Raw genomic sequence first — 17,509 nt, forward strand, 5'->3', positions numbered from 1 at the left:
AGTACTCACATGGAGGCTAACTACCATTTGCAACTCCAGACCTGGGGATCTGACACCCTTTGCTGGCCTTCTTGGGCACTGAATGCATGTAGTGCACATACATATAAAATAGAAAATCTGCACTGTTAAAGGTAGAATAGAAATGAAATTATTAACAGCTAGGTGTGGTGGCACACACCCGTAATCCTAGCACCCTAATCTACATAGTGTGCTCCAGAACAGCCAAGGCTACAAAAAATAAGTAAGTAAAATAGGGGGCTGGAGACATGGGTCAGAGGTTAAGAGCACTGTGTGCTCTTCCAAAGGTCCCGAGTTCAATTCCCAGCAACCACTTGGTGACTCCTAACCATTTGTAGCGAGATCTGGTGTCCTCTTCTGGAGTGCAGGCACATGTGCAGGCAGAACACTGTATAAATAATAAATCTTTTAAAAAAAATAAGTAAAATAAGGAAATACAGAGTGATTACTGTTAGAATGAGAATGTAAGAGATGTAGAAGACATCTGTGGTAACCTCTCCCCGACCCCAGCCCTCCATCCTCCGAAAAGAAAGCAACAGCCTGGGCAGAAAGCCAGCTGAGAGAACTCTTGAAAATTGGGACAGGGAACACCAAAAAAGAAACAAACAAACGAGAATAGTGAACTGGGAGGGAAAACTGTCTTGGTCATGTGTGTGGATTTGACTAAAACTAGCATTTCCTCACAACAACCACCAAACAGACGGGAACGTAGGGCGTTCTCTGTCTGTGTGTAGACAGCTGTGGAGCTGTGGAGCTGGAGGAGGCCCTGCACCCCCACCTTGTTGAGGCGCCCTGTCAGAGTATCTGTTGTCTTTATCTGTAGGTGTTCTTTGTAGACTACGGCAATAGGTCTCATGTAGCCCTGGACCTACTGAGGGAAATCCCCTGTCAGTTTCTGCAGCTTCCATTTCAGGTAAGGTGGAGAGGATTCCGGTGAGTGAGTGCGGGAGACTGGAGGAAACTGGTCAGAGGTCACCTTGACCTTCACAGCTCAAGTCCATGACAGAGAAAGACTGGCCCACACTAGCCAAATTTGGATCTACTCTTTAAAATTACAATGTCGGGGCTGGGCATGGTGATGCACGCCTTTAATCCCAGCACTTGGGAGGCAGTGTCAGGTGGATCGCTATGAGTTCCAGGCCAGCCTGGTCTACAAAGTGAGTCTAGGATAGCCAGGGCAGAGAAACCCTGTCTTGGAAAAAAGAAAGAAAACAAAAACAAACAAACAAGCAATGTCATAGGTATTGTTGCCACTATGAAATCAGAATCTGACTTCATAGTCAGGGTCTGACTTCCAGCAGAGAGAGAGTCGTTTAATCAGTGGTGCTGTCTTATCCACTGCTCTGTTGGTGTGAAGAGAAGACTGCTCTCACAAAGAAGCATTTAACTGAGGGCTGGCTTACCGCCTCAGAGGCTTTAGTCCATTATCAGCATGGCAGAGGGCAAGGGGCAGGCAGGCATGGTGCTGGAGAAGGAGCTGAGAGCTGCATCCTGATCTGGAGGGAGAGAGGGAAAAACGGGGAGAGAGAGAGAGAGAGAGACGGAGGGAAGAGAGAGGGGAGAGGAGACTGGGTCTGGCATGGGCTTTTGAAATCACACTTCCTCTAACAAGGTCACGCAAAATTAGAAATCTTTCTAATTCTTTCAAAAAGTTCCACTCCCTGCTGACTAAGCATTAAAATAGATGGGCCTGTGGGGGCTGTTCTTACTCCAACCCCTCAGGCGTCCTCTGATGCTGTTTGCTCAGGACCTGTTGGCACTAGGTGTAACCTACACTTGCATGCTCTTTCCCCACCAAGAATACACTCAAGTTTACTATAAAATAATGCTGTGGATAAAAAGGGATCCAGCCTGATGGGCTGACACACACCTTTATCATAGCACTCTGGCGGCGGAAAGTGGATCTCTTGAGTTCAGGACAGTCTGGTCTGCATAGTGAGTTTCAAGTGAGCCCTAGTGAGACTATCTCCAAAATAAATAAGTAAATAAATAAAATTTTAAAATAAATAAATGAAGTAAAGCTATGTTTATTTAGCTGTGAAACCCTTACTACCCATAGCTTTCAAGACTTTTCTAGGAATGCTGATTACAAAATGACATTTTAGTAGAATTTATTATCAGTGTTTTGTTCATTTATGAAACTGTTTCAGAGTGCTTTTCTTTCTGTCCAGGCATTGGAATTCAAAATTTGCAAAATGCGACCATCAGCAAAGTCTCTTATCTGTGGAGAGCATTGGAGTGGGGGCGCCAACGGGCGGTTCACCTCCCTGGTCAGCGGCTGTCCTCTACTGGTGAAAGTGTTCTCAGTTGTGCACAGCGTCCTGCATGTGGATGTGTACCGGTACTCGGGTGCCCAGGATGCCGTCAACATCAGAGATGTTCTCATCAGGGAGGGCTATGCTGAGCTCGCAGAGGAGTCCTATGAATCAAAAGTATGAGCTGTTCTGTTACAGCTTGGGGTGTGCTGGGAGGCGGGGCCAGGCTGGGGGGGCAGGGGAGAGTGAGTGGAGCACAGGGTGTGTGCTGGGAGGCGGGGCCAGGCTGGGGGGCAGGGGAGAGTGAGTGGAGCACAGGGTGTATGCTGGGAGGCGGGGCCAGGCTGGGGGGCAGGGGAGAGTGAGTGGAGCACAGGGTGTATGCTGGGAGGCGGGGCCAGGCTGGGGGCAGGGGAGAGTGAGTGGAGCACAGGGTGTATGCTGGGAGGCAGGGCCAGGCTCGGGGGCAGGGGAGAGTGAGTGGAGCACAGGGTGTATGCTGGGAGGCAGGGCCAGGCTGGGGGGGCAGGGGAGAGTGAGTGGAGCACAGGGTGTATTCTGGGAGGCAGGGCCAGGCTGGGGGTCAGGGGAGAGTGAGTGGAGCACAGGGTGTATGCTGGGAGGCAGGGCCAGGCTGGGGGGCAGGGGAGAGTGAGTGGAGCACAGGGTGTATGCTGGGAGGCAGGGCCAGGCTGGGGGGCAGGGGAGAGTGAGTGGAGCACAGGGTGTATGCTGGGAGGCAGGGCCAGGCTGGGGGGGCAGGGGAGAGTGAGTGGAGCACAGGGTGTATTCTGGGAGGCAGGGCCAGGCCGGGGGGGTCAGGGGAGAGTGAGTGGAGCACAGGGTGTATGCTGGGAGGCAGGGCCAGGCTGGGGGGGCAGGGGAGAGGGAGTGGAGCACAGGGTGTATGCTGGGAGGCAGGGCCAGGCTGGGGGGTCAGGGGAGAGTGAGTGGAGCACAGGGTGTGTGCTGGGAGGCAGGGCCAGGCTGGGGGTCAGGGGAGAGTGAGTGGAGCACAGGGTGTATGCTGGGAGGCAGGGCCAGGCTGGGGGGGCAGGGGAGAGTGAGTGGAGCACAGGGTGTATGCTGGGAGGCAGGGCCAGGCTGGGGGGTCAGGGGAGAGTGAGTGGAGCACAGGGTGTATGCTGGGAGGCAGGGCCAGGCTGGGGGGGGCAGGGGAGAGTGAGTGGAGCACAGGGTGTATTCTGGGAGGCAGGGCCAGGCTGGGGGGGCAGGGGAGAGTGAGTGGAGCACAGGGTGTATGCTGGGAGGCAGGGCCAGGCTCGGGGGGGGGGCAGGGGAGAGTGAGTGGAGCACAAGGTGTGTGCTGGGAGGCGGGGCCAGGCTGGGGGGGCAGGGGAGAGTGAGTGGAGCACAGGGTGTATGCTGGGAGGCAGGGCCAGGCTGGGGGGGGGCAGGGGAGAATGAGTGGAGCACAAGGTGTGTGCAGGGAGGCGGGGCCAGGCTGGGGGGGCAGGGGAGAGTGAGTGGAGCACAGGGTGTAGCTGGGAGGCGGGGCCAGGCTGGGGGGGCAGGGGAGAGTGAGTGGAGCACAAGGTGTGTTCTGAGAGGCGGGGCCAGGCTGGGGGGGCAGGGGAGAGTGAGTGGAACACAGGGTGTATGCTGGGAGGCAGGGCCAGGCTGGGGGGCTGCAGGGGAGAGTGAGTGGAGCACAAGGTGTGTGCTGGGAGGCAGGGCCAGGCTGGGGGGCTGCAGGGGAGAGTGAGTGGAGCACAGGGTGTGTGCTGGGAGGCGGGGCCAGGCTGGGGGGTCAGGGGAGAGTGAGTGGAGCACAGGGTGTGTGCTGGGAGGCAGGGCCAGGCTGGGGGGCTGCAGGGGAGAGTGAGTGGAGCACAGGGTGTGTGCTGGGAGGCAGGGCCAGGCTGGGAGGCTGCAGGGGAGAGTGAGTGGAGCACAAGGTATGTGCAGGGAGGCGGGGCCAGGCTGTGGCGGGCAAGGGAGAGTGAGTGGAGCAAGTTCTTCCTTCCTGCTGTTGTTGAGGGCAGGGTAGGTGATGGGTGGAAGTGTTCATTGATGCTCTTTGGATTCTCAACCATCCTGATGCTGCAAAATCTTAGTACAGTGTCTCATGTTGTGATGACCCTAACCATAACATCATTTTCATTGCTCCGTCATAGCTGTGATTTGCTACTCTTACGAATTGTAATGTAAATGTCTGGTGTGCAGATGGTCTTAGGTGACCCCTGTGCAAGAGCTGTTTGACCCCCAAAGGAGTCACACCCCCTGGATGAGGACCGCTGATGTAAACTAGCTTCCTTCCCTCTGGGGGACTACATTGTGGCGGAGTATGCTGGTTTTGGTAGCTTCCTAGTCAATTATTTTTCTTTTAGAAATGAAAATTAACTTGAAAATAATTCTGTATTTGAGTTTTATCTTTTTAAATGGGTTCTAAAAATTATTTTCATAATGGAAGTAGTCAATAAGCATCTCATATGTATTAAGCATTTCAAAATCTTTTAAAAACTTTTAAAGCTTTTTATATTTGTAGATTTTCTTTTTCTTCCTTTTTGGGTTTTGTTGTTGTTTTGTTTTGTTTTGTTTTCAAGACAGGGTTTCTCTGTGTAGGTTTGACTGGCCTGGACTCTCTTTGTATGCCAGGCTGGCCTTGAGCTCACAGTGGTCTGCCTGCTTCTGCCTCCCTGAATACTAGGATTACAGTTGTGCACTACAGTACCTGGCGTTTTTGGGTTTTTGTTTTCTTTTCTTTTTCTTTTCTTTTTTTGGCAAATTTTCAAAAATTATAATTACATCATTTCCTCCTTCCCCTTACAATCCCTCCCAGACTCCCCTCACTCCCTCTCACACTCCTGGCCTCTGTTTCTTTGTTATTGTTACATATGTATATGAAAGCATAGATAGGTAAATACAGCTTGCTGAGTCCATTTAGTGTTGCTTATGTGTTTCTGCGTATGGTATGTATGTGTATGTGCCGTCAACATCAGAGATGTTCTCATTAGGGAGGGCTATGCTGAGCTCGCAGAGGGGGGCTGACCACTTAGTATTGGATGACCAGTTAGGTGGAGAACAAGTTTTCCTTTCTCTCAAGCATCATTCGTTTCCTGTAGGTCTTCACCTAGAGGCGGGGCCTATAAGTGTCTCTCTTTTCAAGTGTCTATTGATGTGGCCATTACTCGGGTCTTCTTCAGGCAGCCATATTGTTGCGGTTTCATGGTTGTAGCTTCCCTGGCACTTCTAGGAGTTGCAGCTTTAACGCGGATGTCTTGGTGTCATCTGTCCCTTACAATCTTTCCATCCTGTCTCCACAATGTCCTGACATCATGGTTGTTGTCATAAATGTATCGGCTGGGGCTGAGGACTTGTTCTCTGCAGTTGGCCCGCTGTGGCTTTCTAAAATGATCTGTCTTCTGCAAAGAAGTGCTTTGTTGGTGAGGTGCAAGAGCTGTAATTACCTGTAGCTATATTAGAATGGAGTTAGGAAACACGCTGGTTTAATAAAGTGGCATGCCATGTGCCTTGCAACTTGGGTCTGGACCCCTAACTGGGCTGGTGAGGGAATGAAAAAAGGACAGACTTGTAGACATACGAACAGAAAAGCTGGGCTCGTGGACTGTGTGCACTCTGGTGGAATGGCACCAATTTAGCATGGCAACAATAGGGGACCCCAGCCATGTTTTTAAGAACAGCACGGTGGGAGGAGTTAGCTAGTCAGGTAGGAGGGTGCCTCTAGGTGAGCAGTCTCAGGCAGCAGCAGGCCAGGGGGAGGCAGCTGCACTTGTCAGTTGGCACACACACTGGTGAGCCATTCGTAAACACTAGTTCGCACTCACGACATCTGGACTCTGACCAGCAAAAGACATTGCCAATTGTCAGTCGGCCTCAGGCCAGCTCATGTCCACAGTGCGTGGCTTCCTCTACTCCCAACAGCAGCGGGAGTGAGGTCTTCTCTGACATCTATGGCCTCACTGCCCACAGGAGCCTGGCTAGGTTTCCAGTGCCGGGCATAAGTTCATGCCTTTGAGTGGGCCTTAAGTCCAGTTAGGCAGCTGTTGGTTACCGGGAAGACGTGAGCGCCACTTTTGCTCCTTTAGAGTGTCCTGCTGTGCTGGTTGTTGCTGTGGTTCATAGGTGCCGCAGCTGCGAAGATAGTGGTTTCTTTTCTCCTTGTAAAGCACCTTCTGGAACTCTGGAGCTCCTCCCCAGGGAGGAGACTTTCAGGTCAGATGCAGCTCAGTTTCTCCAAGTTCAGTGCCTGAAGGGCATGGTGTCTTCAGTGGAAAGGACACACCTTCAACTTCAGAGGCAACAGCAATAATCTGCATTGTTTGGTAGTCTCATGGCCTCCCCTGACCCAAAACTCAAAACGGGGTTTCTCATACCTGGCACTGAGGGTTGGTTAGTCAGTGGCTCTTGAGGGGATTGTTCCCACTCCAAGTGGCACGATGTCACTTAACTGTGCACACATGTGCACATGACTGCTTGTAAACTTAGCTATGTATAAAACATGATTCTGTATGTGTTTTTAAATTATCCTTAGTGTTTTGTTTATTTGATTTTATCTAGAGGTGTCACTGTGTAGCTGTTCTGGAACCCAATCTATGGACCATGCTAGCCCCCAACCACAGAGACCCACCTTCCTCTGTCTCCCCAGCACTGGGATTAAAGGTGTGCGCCACCAGAGACCCACCTTCCTCTGTCTCCCCAGCACTGGGATTAAAGGTGTGCGCCTCCAGAGACCCACCTTCCTCTGTCTCCCCAGCACTGGGATTAAAGGTGTGTGCCACCAGAGACCCACCTTCCTCTGTCTCCCCAGCACTGGGATTAAAGGTGTGTGCCACCAGAGACCCACCTTCCTCTGTCTCCCCAGCACTGGGATTAAAGGTGTGTGCCTCCAGAGACCCACCTTCCTCTGTCTCCCCAGCACTGGGATTAAAGGTGTGCGCCTCCAGAGACCCACCTTCCTCTGTCTCCCCAGCACTGGGATTAAAGGTGTGCGCCTCCACACCGGCACCCTTACCAAAGCAGTACCTGCTTTTGACTATGATTCGTCTTTCTAGACCAGTGGTTCTCAATCTGAGGATCGTGACCTTTGGGGTTCAAAAGACCCTTGCAGCCGGGCATGGTAGTGCACTCCTTTAATCCCAGCACTCGGGAGGCAGAAGCAGGTGGATTGCTGTGAGTTCGAGGCCAGCCTGGTCTACAAGGCGAGTCCAGGACAGCCAAGGCTACACAGAGAAACCCTGTCTCGAAAAACAAAAACAAACAAAAAGACCCTTGCATAGGAGTTGCCTAAGACCATCCTGCCTATCAGATATTTACTTTATGATTGATAACAGTAACAAAATTATAGTTATGACATAGCAACAAAAATAATTTTATAGTTGGGGAGTCACCACGGAACTGTATTAAAGGTTGACAGCATTAGGAAGATTGAGAACCACTGCTGTGGTCCCTGTTTTAATTTACTGAGATTGGAGATGTCTTGAGTTTATATTCATCTGTTTATTCGGAAAAGTGTATGTGGATATATTTAGAATCTGTGTGTATGTCTTGACTACACAGGGGAAAGGCAGAGTCTCCTGCCTCAGAGCAAATCAGCACAGGAAAGTGGGTTTGTGGAGAGAGTCACAGTAAGAATCCAGAACTGGACACACGAGATGGACCCCAAGTCCCAGTTCTCCAGGGATGGAGACAGAAAGATTCTCCACAGAGCCCAGGGTCACCCTCAGCTACATATCAAGTTTGAGGCCATCTTGGGCTACAGGAGATCATGTCTTAAAAAATAGTAATAATCTTGTCATAAATTATCTTTGACAAAGAGTCTTCCCTTTGCTCACGTTTATTATCTATTGTTTGTAAGTCAATGTACTCTAGAAATAAATCGATCTTTAAAACTAAAATATTACTTTATGTGTATGGATGTTTGGCCTGCATGTGTGTCCACAGAGCTGCTGGCACTGGAGTGACAGAGAGGCTGTGAGCCTCTGTGAGAGTGCTGGGATTGAACTCAGGGCCCCTGGAAGAACAGCTGGTACTCTCAACCACTGAGCCATCTCTCCAGCCCCAAAATAAGTCATTTTTATTAAGGCAGCCACTCTTAATATGTACTAGTTCCTTTCTGAAAACAGTAACAACAATAAAATGGCTCTTTCTCTAAAATTCTATTACATTAGAAATGTAGTTAGTCTTTTTGTTTGAATTTTAAAGTGAACTTGATAAAACAATCTCCCTGTACATTCATGACATTCAAATAGGAATAAGATTGTATCTGTGAAATGTTTTGATATGCAATTCATGCTTTTGCTTTAATTTTTGCCTTTAACAAAATATACATTTCTTGTTCTGATCAGCAAAGCTATGAAGTCCTCAAGAGTTTCTTTGCTAAGTCAGTGGAAGGCATGCCAGACGGTTCTATGTCGTCTCCTATGAAGGATGATGAGAAGCATCTCATCCGTATCCTGTTGGAGAGCTTTGCTTCCAATCGGCTGGGCGCTCCAAACTGCAAGGTGATTTGATGGCTTTCTACATGCTAGATGAGTGCCACGCCTCTGACCTGATTCCCAGAGCAAAGTTGCTCCTCCCCCCCCCCCCCCCCCCCCCCCCGCTCCCTTTTTTTTTTTTTTTTTTTTCCCTTTTTATTTTGACAGTGTCTTGTCAGGTAGCTCAAGTGGCCTTAACTCATAATCTTCCTGCCTCGGTTTTCCGAGAGCTGAGACCACTGAGACCATAGGCATGTGCCACCAGCTTGGATAGAAGTGTGACGTGTGAGCTGATTTTGGGCTGCCACTGTTTATATTGAGAGTCATATTGTGTGTTGGTAACATCTGTGTTGTGTCTGCAGGCGGTACTCCATGGACCATTTAACCCTTATGAGCTGAAGTGTCATAGTCTCACCAGAATATCCAAGTTCAGGTATGACCAAATTAATTTTCCTATGCAATATTTTCTGTTTCTTTATCTGTAGACCTCATCAGAAACTAACCTGACTTTGTGTGTAAATGTTTTAGCATGTCCCTGCTGTCCTCCTCCCTATGAGGACAGTTCTGCGTTTCTTCTGCTCTGGCTGTAGCTGTCACTCAGCAGGCGATGAATCTCTGTACCTGGACTGCTGAGTGACCTGGTGGCTGGGAACAGTGGTGAATAAAGTGCACACAAAATAAAGTTGTCACTTTCCCTAATGCTATAGGTTGAATGGTGACAGAAAATTAGTGATAGTGTATAGGGTGACTGTGGTCTTTACAGGGGACCTGGGAAACACTGAAACATCTGTGGGTCCTGGTTATACTTTGAGGGGACACTTGAAGTTTTCCAGAGCCTTCTGATTCCCAAAGGCCACAAGATATTTGCTGTGGCATAGTGTCGGGGGCTGAAGGTGAGGGTGGCTCCGGGGATGGGTATGTGGGCCTAACTTAGAGAGTTTGTGTCTGTGAGAACTGTGAGTTAAGTACAACAGAGACTTGGATGGAGGGAGAAGGGGTTGCAGGCTTGGTGACAGATAAGGCAAGCTTCCTAAGTCTCATTTATACATTTTGTAAGAACCACTCTGGGCAAACATTAGCGTCTGTGAACTCTTCTGAGGGCTGGCAGTAGGTGTCCTGTTAGCAATGTAGATGCTTAGGCCCTGTGCAGACCTTTCGAGTGGTCTCCAGGAAGCCTGCATGCACATTAATGTCTCTAAAGAATATGCTGAATTCTTAGTAAGGGCAGACCTGTGAGGCTGGTTCCCATGTAACCTGAAGCCAGAGAAGAGGTGTAGGCACCAGCAGCTTCATGAGCACTTTCAGAAATGGGGCAAAGCTACAGGCAGTGACGACAGACAAGAAGCTTGAAGGTGTCTTTGTGGAGCTGCAGCCTGCCTCAGCTCAGAGGAAGCAGTGTGGGTAGGATGGACAGGCCACACCGCGCCCACACTGCCAGAAGGCAGGCACTAGCTTCAAGGCCTGAGGGGCCTGGTGGAGCAAAGGTAGATGTGCAGATTTGAGAGCCCTGGTGTAGAAGGTACCTAAAGATGGGGAGAGGAAGGGTAACAATGGGCACAAGGAGGGGCGCGTCCTGTGTGTGGATCATGGCATTTGCCTGTGCAGCCACTTTGCTGAGGTTCAGTTATGGGCTGGCATGCTCCACAGTTGTCGCCTGCTGTTTCTTCCCAGATGTGTGTGGATTGAGAAGGAGAGCATCAATTCTGTCGTCATCAGTGACAGCCCAGCCGACTTACACCAGAGGATGCTGGTTGCAGCTTCGCTCTCAGTTAATGAGACTGGTAATGAGATGGCTTCTGTTCTCTCTCCTTTTCCTTGACTTCATACTTGGAGCAGTTTAACTTGAAATTAGTGGGTGAATTTATGCTTATGTGTTATGCTTTTCAGCTATATTTTTAATTTAATTGTGTGTGTCTGTCTGAGTGTGTGTGTGTGTGTGTGTGTGTGTGTGTGTGTGTGTGAGAGAGAGAGAGAGAGAGAGAGAGAGAGAGAGAGAGAGAGAGAGAGAGAGAGAAAGAGAGAATATGTGCCCATGGAAGTCAGAAGAGGCATCAGAACCCTTAGAACTGGAGTTATAGATGATTATGAGCCATCTTGTAGGTGCTGGGAAATGAACCTGGGCCTCTGCCAGAGTAGTAAGCACTCTTAACCACTGAGCCATATCTTCAACTCTCATTAAGCTGTTTCCTGAATGCAATAGATAATGCAAATTTAATAAATGAGTATTACGCTGGGTGGTGGTGGCTCACGCCTTTAATCCCAGCACTTAGGAGGCAGAGGCAGGTGGATCACTGTGAGTTCAAGGCCAGCCTGGTCTACAAAGAGAGTCCAGGATAGTCAAGGCTACACAGAGAAACCCTGTCAAAAAAAAAAAAAAAAAAAAAAAAAGAAAGAAAGAAAGAAAGAAATGAGTATTACTACTTTTTGTTGTATAGAAGGATGTGGGAATTAAATGATTCTTGTTTCTTCATTCCTGTCTATGAAGTTCTTGGCTCTAGGAAATCCTGGTAAGATAGCCTAACAAGAGATTGAAGAAAATAGCAACTAAATGAGTTACTGTCTTCAGAGATAAATGCCTAAGAATGGTCATGAGTCTGTCTGTAGGATGCGTGGGAGCCAAGGGTAGGACATGTGTTCCTTGGAAGGGACCCAAGTGGTCAGATTCAGCAGAAGATGGGTATGACAAATGATCCAGCTGGACTAGGAGGGAGTGACCCCAAGCTATGTGTGTGCTGGTTCTCTACTGTGTGGCAGGGTCTACCATGCTCCTGAGAGAGACCTCCCTGATGCCTCACATCCCAGGCCTCCCAGCACTCCTCAGCATGTTATTCGCGCCAGTGATGGAGTTAAGGTAGGTGTGGGTCTCCTTGTCTGTATACATAGAGGCTTCTGCACAGAGTGAATCTAGGTGGGGAAAGAGAGTGAAAGCACACACAGAGGAGTCGGGATGTAGCCCATCGTTTATTGGTTCAGCTTTCTCTGCACTTCAGTGTGATTCTGCCTTGCATATCGCTCATGGCCCCTGATTTAGGAGACTTCAACTCCTAAATCGACAAGTTTTAGTTTTGTGGTGATGCCAAAGTAACACTTGCTAAGTTTCTCTGGTTAGAAATGCTGGCAAGCTCCAAGCTACAGGAGCAGCATGGTGGCCCTAGTGTCATGGCTGACATGTCAGTGTGCTGTGCTATTCAGAAGGTCCAGTGTAATCAATACATTTCCCACTTTGGGTACTTTCAGCTTGGATGCTGTCATGGTTTGAGTCTGGAGTGTGTCCTGTAGGCTCGGAAGGCACTGCCCCCACAAGCGACAGACTTCTTCCAACAAGGTCACATCTCCAAGCACCACTCCCTATGGGCCAAGCCCCATAGACTCAAGCACATGAGTCTATGTGGCTATACCTACTCAAGCCACCACATTCCACTCCCTGGCCCCCATAGGCTTGAAGCCACAACATCATGCAAAATGTGTTTAGTTCAACTTCAAAAGTCCCCATAGTTTATCACACTCTTAACAATGTTTAAAACTCCAAAGTTCAAAGTCTCTTCTAAGATTCCTACAATCTCTTAATTGTAATCCACTATAAAAATCAAAATAAAAAAGCAGATCACATCCTTCCAACATATAGTGGCACATTACCATCCCAGAAAGGGTGAAGAGACACAGTGAGGAGACACTGGACCAAATCAAGACTGAAAACCAGCTGGGCAAACCCCAGCCTCTGCATCTCCATGTCTGATGTCACAGTACTCTTCAGATCTCCAGCTCCTTTTATCTTTGTTGTGTCTTGGGCTGGCTCCACTCCCTGTTAGCAGCTCTCCTCAGCAGGTGTCCCGCGGCTCTGGCTTCTCCCACATCTTGATGTCTCTAAGGCAACCCAGGCTTCCCCTTCACAGCTTCACACATGGCCTCTCGGCGCCCCCATTCAGGGGCATCGCTGCAGGACACATGGCCTCAGTGGCTTTCCTTAGTCATGGAGGGAGATTCCAAACCCCTTTCTTCTGTCCTTGACTTTAAAGCCAGAGCCATGTGGCTGAAACGGCCACATTCTGCTGCGTGCTGCGCCTAGAACGTGGTCTCCTCCCTCAATTACATCGTCACCAGCTTTCTGTTTCCATGCTTGTCTTGACTGCCTAAGCTTGGAACTTGATCTGCTGTAGACCAGGCTGACCTTGAACTCAGAGGTCCACCATGCTCGGATCTAAGATTTCTTTAATGCCTTTTATCAAGATGGAAGCTTAGCTCGCTAGGGTCCTTCTCTGAAGTCCCTACTCCCTCTGTCCGTTTCCTAATCTGTTTATCTCCTTGAACATAGGACTTTGCTCCACTCCACTTTCTTGTGCCTCTTTTCTTCTCAATCTGTACATTTTGTATTTTTCTTTGCTCAGCTTGCTCCTTTTCACCAAAACACTCTTCCTAAGAGTGAACACTAGTACACACATGGCAGAGTCTATACTAGGCTGTTTTTAATTTTCTTTCCGAATGCAATTGATCTCTTCACTTTTGCTTCAGGTAGATTATTTGGACAAGAGAAAAAAAGCAGCCACATTCTTTACCAAAAGATCACAAGACTCTCTAAGCAACACATTAAAGATCCTCTCTGAAACCGCTTAAGCCAGGCCCCCACATACCAAATCACCCTAAACACCACTGTCTTCCATGCTTTTACTAGGACGGCCCACTAAGCAGCACTTAAAGCATTCCACTGCTTTCCTAATCCAAAGTCTCCAAATCCACATTCCTCCAAATAAATTCACGGTCAGGCCTATCACAGCAACACCCCAGTCCCTGGCACCAATTTGTGTGTTAGTTAGGGTTTTATTGTTACATCACCAAGACAACATTTAATTGGGGCTGGCTTACAGTTTGGAGGTTTAGTCCATTATCATCATGGTGGAGCGCAGGCAGGCATGGTGCTGGAGAGGGAGCTGAGAGCTCTGCATCTGCATCTGCAGGCAGCAGAAGGGAACTGTGCCACACTGGGCATGGTTTGAGCATGTGAGACCGCAAAGGCCATCCCCACAGTGACACACTTCCCTAACAAGACCACACCTCTTAGTAGTGTCATCCTTATGGGCCAAGTACTCAGACACCTGAATCTATAAGGGCCGTACCTATTCAGATCCCCTCACAGGGACTTAGTTAAAACTAGGCAAAATAAACACATGCAGCTGGAAACATGGAGTAGTACACAGAGATGGCATCCTGTTGTCCATAGGAAATCCCATCAGCCTCAGCCTCTCCCAGTGGGAACCAGGAAGCAGAGAAGTGAACGACTCAATAAAGCATAGCTCTCTAGCCAAATGGACCTCCCCTCAGAGACACGTGTGATGACAAACGCCCTGTTAGGTTTTTGTGTCAGCATTATAGGCTTCATAGCATGCTCTGTGTGGGAGTGAGGCACTGTGTTAACTTCAGTTGCTGTCTTAGTTAAGGTTACTGTTGCTTTGATGGAACTTGGGGAGGAAAGGGCTAACTTGGCTTCTGTTTCCACAGCATGTTCATCATTGAAAGAACTCAGGACAGGAGCTTAAGCAGGGCTAGAATCTGGAGGCAGGAGGGTACTGCTTACTGGCTCTCTCAGCCTGCTTTCCTACAGGCAGGACCCAGGACCAGCAGCCCAGAAGTGGCATCACCCACATGGGCTGGGCCCTCTCCCACTGATCACTAAATAAGAAAATGCCCGAAGCTGGATCTCATGGAGGCGTTTTCTCATTGAGGCTCTCTAATAACCTTAGTTTGTGTCAAATTGACACAAAACCAGCCAGGACAGTCACTCTGACAATATGCCTGGGAAAAACAACTTGGAGGATGGAAGGTTTGTCTCCGCTCACAGTGTCAGAGGCTTCGGCACACATGTGTGTGGCTCTGTGGCCTGGAGCCTGTGGTAAAGCGGGAAATTAGGATGGCAACATGTGGCAGAGCAAAGCCACCTAGGCAGTAAGTAGGCAGAAAGCGAGGGCCAGGGCCCAGCACTCTTCCGGAACATGCTTTCAGAGACCCAGATTCTCCCATTAGGCCCCGTCACCTCCCCACAGGACTATAGGAAGTAGGCTATCCTTCACTTTTAGTAAGCCAGTAAAGGAGACTTCTAGTTACCTCCTCTGCTCCAGAGAGAATTAAGAACCCAGCATTACAGGCTGGAGAAATGGCTCAGTGGTTAAAAGCACTGGCTGTTCTCGCAGAGGTCCCCAGCACCAACATAGCAGCTCACAACCATCTGTAACTCCATCTGTTACAGATGAGGACTCCAGACATGTATGTGGTGCACATATGTGCACACAGGCAAGACACTTATGCAGATACAATAAAAATTAAAGTTGTACAAAAAACTCCAACATTATTAATATTAATATTTAAATTATCATCCTTATAGTGATATTTAATCTGTATTTATGTGTAAAAGCTGAGGGATCACATAATTTTGTTACAGTACTGGTGCTAGAAAAACACCAGGTAACGTTATCAGTCAAGTATCTAACCTTGAAACAGTGGCTTCGCTTAACTTTTCCAACCACTTTTCAGAGTTGACCGAGATGGGAAATGCTATACTGGGGTCCTGTGTGGTTTGGGATGGAATTCAGCTACGGAGGCCCCTGTACTGCCGGAGCATGACATTGAGCTGGCCTTCGATGTGGCCTTCAATGTGGAGGACATCATTGAGGTGAGTGTGGCCTGCTCACCATGCCCAGCAGTTCTCATTCTTGTCTTCCACTTGCTTTTACACGCATGTGACTTAGTGTGTGCCACAGGGCTTTACATGGAGACATGCTCACCTGCTTCCCAAGGTGGCCTCTGCTAGGGCAGAAGGACCAGTCCTTGTCTGGCCCTGGTCTGAGGACCTGCTTGACGGCCTCCACTCTCTCGTCATTTGCTGCCACCTGGTGATAGGCCTCACTGTGACCTCCTCCTTGCTAGTACACATAGGGAGGTAAAGAAACAAGCCCTGTCCAGACTTGGCCTAGCTGCAGCAGGCTGGGGGCCGTTGCCCTGGAGAGCAGCCACCAGTGGATCCATCGCTGCGCCAGGCCAGCTGGTGTACCTGTGCAGCCAGGTTAGGCTTTCAGAGTGTGCCAATCAAGTGGGTTGGTGCTAATGAAAATATTTTTTTGCTTTCATATTTGCTTATTCTAGCAATTTATATCTGTTTGCATTTACAAAAAACAAAAACAATAACACCCAAAACCCGAAATGACCCTTCTCTAAAATACCTTGAGAAATGCTGCTGTAGGGGACATTTTTTTCTCAGAAGTTTCATGATAGAGTTGAGCAGCTGTGTGAGAACAGGGAAGGAAGGAACAACTGAGCCACATCGTCCTAAGCCTGGAGCACAGGGGCTGTCAGGGTCCTCTGCAGTACAGTTGTCACTTGACTGTAATGTCAGCTGCCTTCACACGAGACTTACGAGGGCTGGAGGACTTGCTCCTCTGTATTCCCTTCATCACAGACTTCATTTTAAAATGGAGAACAACATTCTAGAAACAAATAGGGCCCACCTGTGAATTTGGGTTTGGCACAAGTCTGTGGATTTATATATATCAGAGGTTCGGTTTATAAAAGGTCAGTTGGCTCTGCCAAGGACCCTGGTACGGCCATGAGGAAAAGCTGGGCACCGAGTGAAGACACTCCCTCCATGCCTGACGAGACCCACACTAGCAACTCTGTATCCACTAGGAAAACAGGCAACCAAGTAAAATCTGAGGGAACTGAACAAATGAGACGCTGTCAGCTGGCATGTTGTGAGGAAAATGCAGGTGCAGATGCTTGCACCCAGACTGCACACCCCAGGCTACGTCCATAATGCTGACAGTGACTATGCCAGAAGGCCAGGGCCATGAGAAGCCCTGGTTCTCTGCGTGGGCTGCAGAGGGGCAGTCCATGGAGGACTGGCCTCTTCTCAGATTAAACTGGATCCACTTGGTGCTGGAGAGGTAGCTGAGAGTTCTACATCTGCAGACAGCAGGAAGAGGATGAGCAACTGGACTCCAACAAAGCCACCTCCTGATAGTGCCACTCCCCATGATCTTATGGCGGCCATTTTCATTCAAACCACCACACTCAGCGTGCTGTCTTATAGAACCTAGGCCCACCAGTCCAGGGATGGAACCCACAGTGACCCTCCCCCATTAATCACTAATTAAGAAAACGCCCTACAGCTGGATCTTATAGAGACCTTTTCTCAATTAAGGTTCCTTCCTTTCTGATAACTCTTAGTTTGTGTCAAGTTGACATAGAACTAGCCAGAACAACTGACCCCTTGTCAATTTGGCACACAAACATATCACTATTAAGCCACACCTTTCCTTTCTTATTCTTCCCCAAGATCTCATATTAAAAACATAAATAACTTTCAAAGTTCCACCGTTTTTACAAATTCAAACACATTAAAACTTCAGTCTCTTTAAAATATCAAATCTCACCAAGAAGAGACTTGATACCCTATGAGCATATACAGGGGGAGGAGGTCCCCCTCAGTCACAGTCATAGGGGAGGGGAGTAAGGGGAAAATGGGAGGGAGGGAGGAATGGGAGGATACGAGAGATGGGATAAGAATTTAGATGTAATATGAATAAATTAATAAAATATATAAACAATAAAAATAAAATATTAAATCTCAAGCCAGGCATGGTGGCGCACACCTGTAATTCCAGCACTCAGGAGGCAGAGGCAGGTGGATCGCTGTGAGTTCCAGGTCAGCCTGGTCTACAAAGTGAGTCTAGGACAGCCAAGGCTAACACAGAGAAACCCTCTCTCTAAAAACCCAAAACCCCTTTTAAAAAG

At 48.8% G+C, this 17,509-nt stretch overlaps 1 protein-coding gene across 1 annotated transcript in view; it reads left to right on the forward strand.

Annotated features, from left to right (window-relative positions):
* Nucleotides 1–17,509, forward strand: part of Tdrd9 (tudor domain containing 9) — an 88,973-nt gene that overhangs the window by 54,144 nt on the left and 17,320 nt on the right. The window contains exons 26-32 of the mRNA XM_051152482.1: nucleotides 842–931; nucleotides 2,190–2,450; nucleotides 8,603–8,758; nucleotides 9,094–9,164; nucleotides 10,403–10,512; nucleotides 11,486–11,582; nucleotides 15,254–15,392. Coding sequence (XP_051008439.1) covers nucleotides 842–931; nucleotides 2,190–2,450; nucleotides 8,603–8,758; nucleotides 9,094–9,164; nucleotides 10,403–10,512; nucleotides 11,486–11,582; nucleotides 15,254–15,392 — 924 coding nt within the window. The remainder of the gene's footprint in view (nucleotides 1–841; nucleotides 932–2,189; nucleotides 2,451–8,602; nucleotides 8,759–9,093; nucleotides 9,165–10,402; nucleotides 10,513–11,485; nucleotides 11,583–15,253; nucleotides 15,393–17,509) is intronic.

Source organism: Acomys russatus, chromosome 1, assembly GCF_903995435.1.
Source record: "Acomys russatus chromosome 1, mAcoRus1.1, whole genome shotgun sequence".
Taxonomy (NCBI): Eukaryota; Metazoa; Chordata; class Mammalia; order Rodentia; family Muridae; genus Acomys; species Acomys russatus.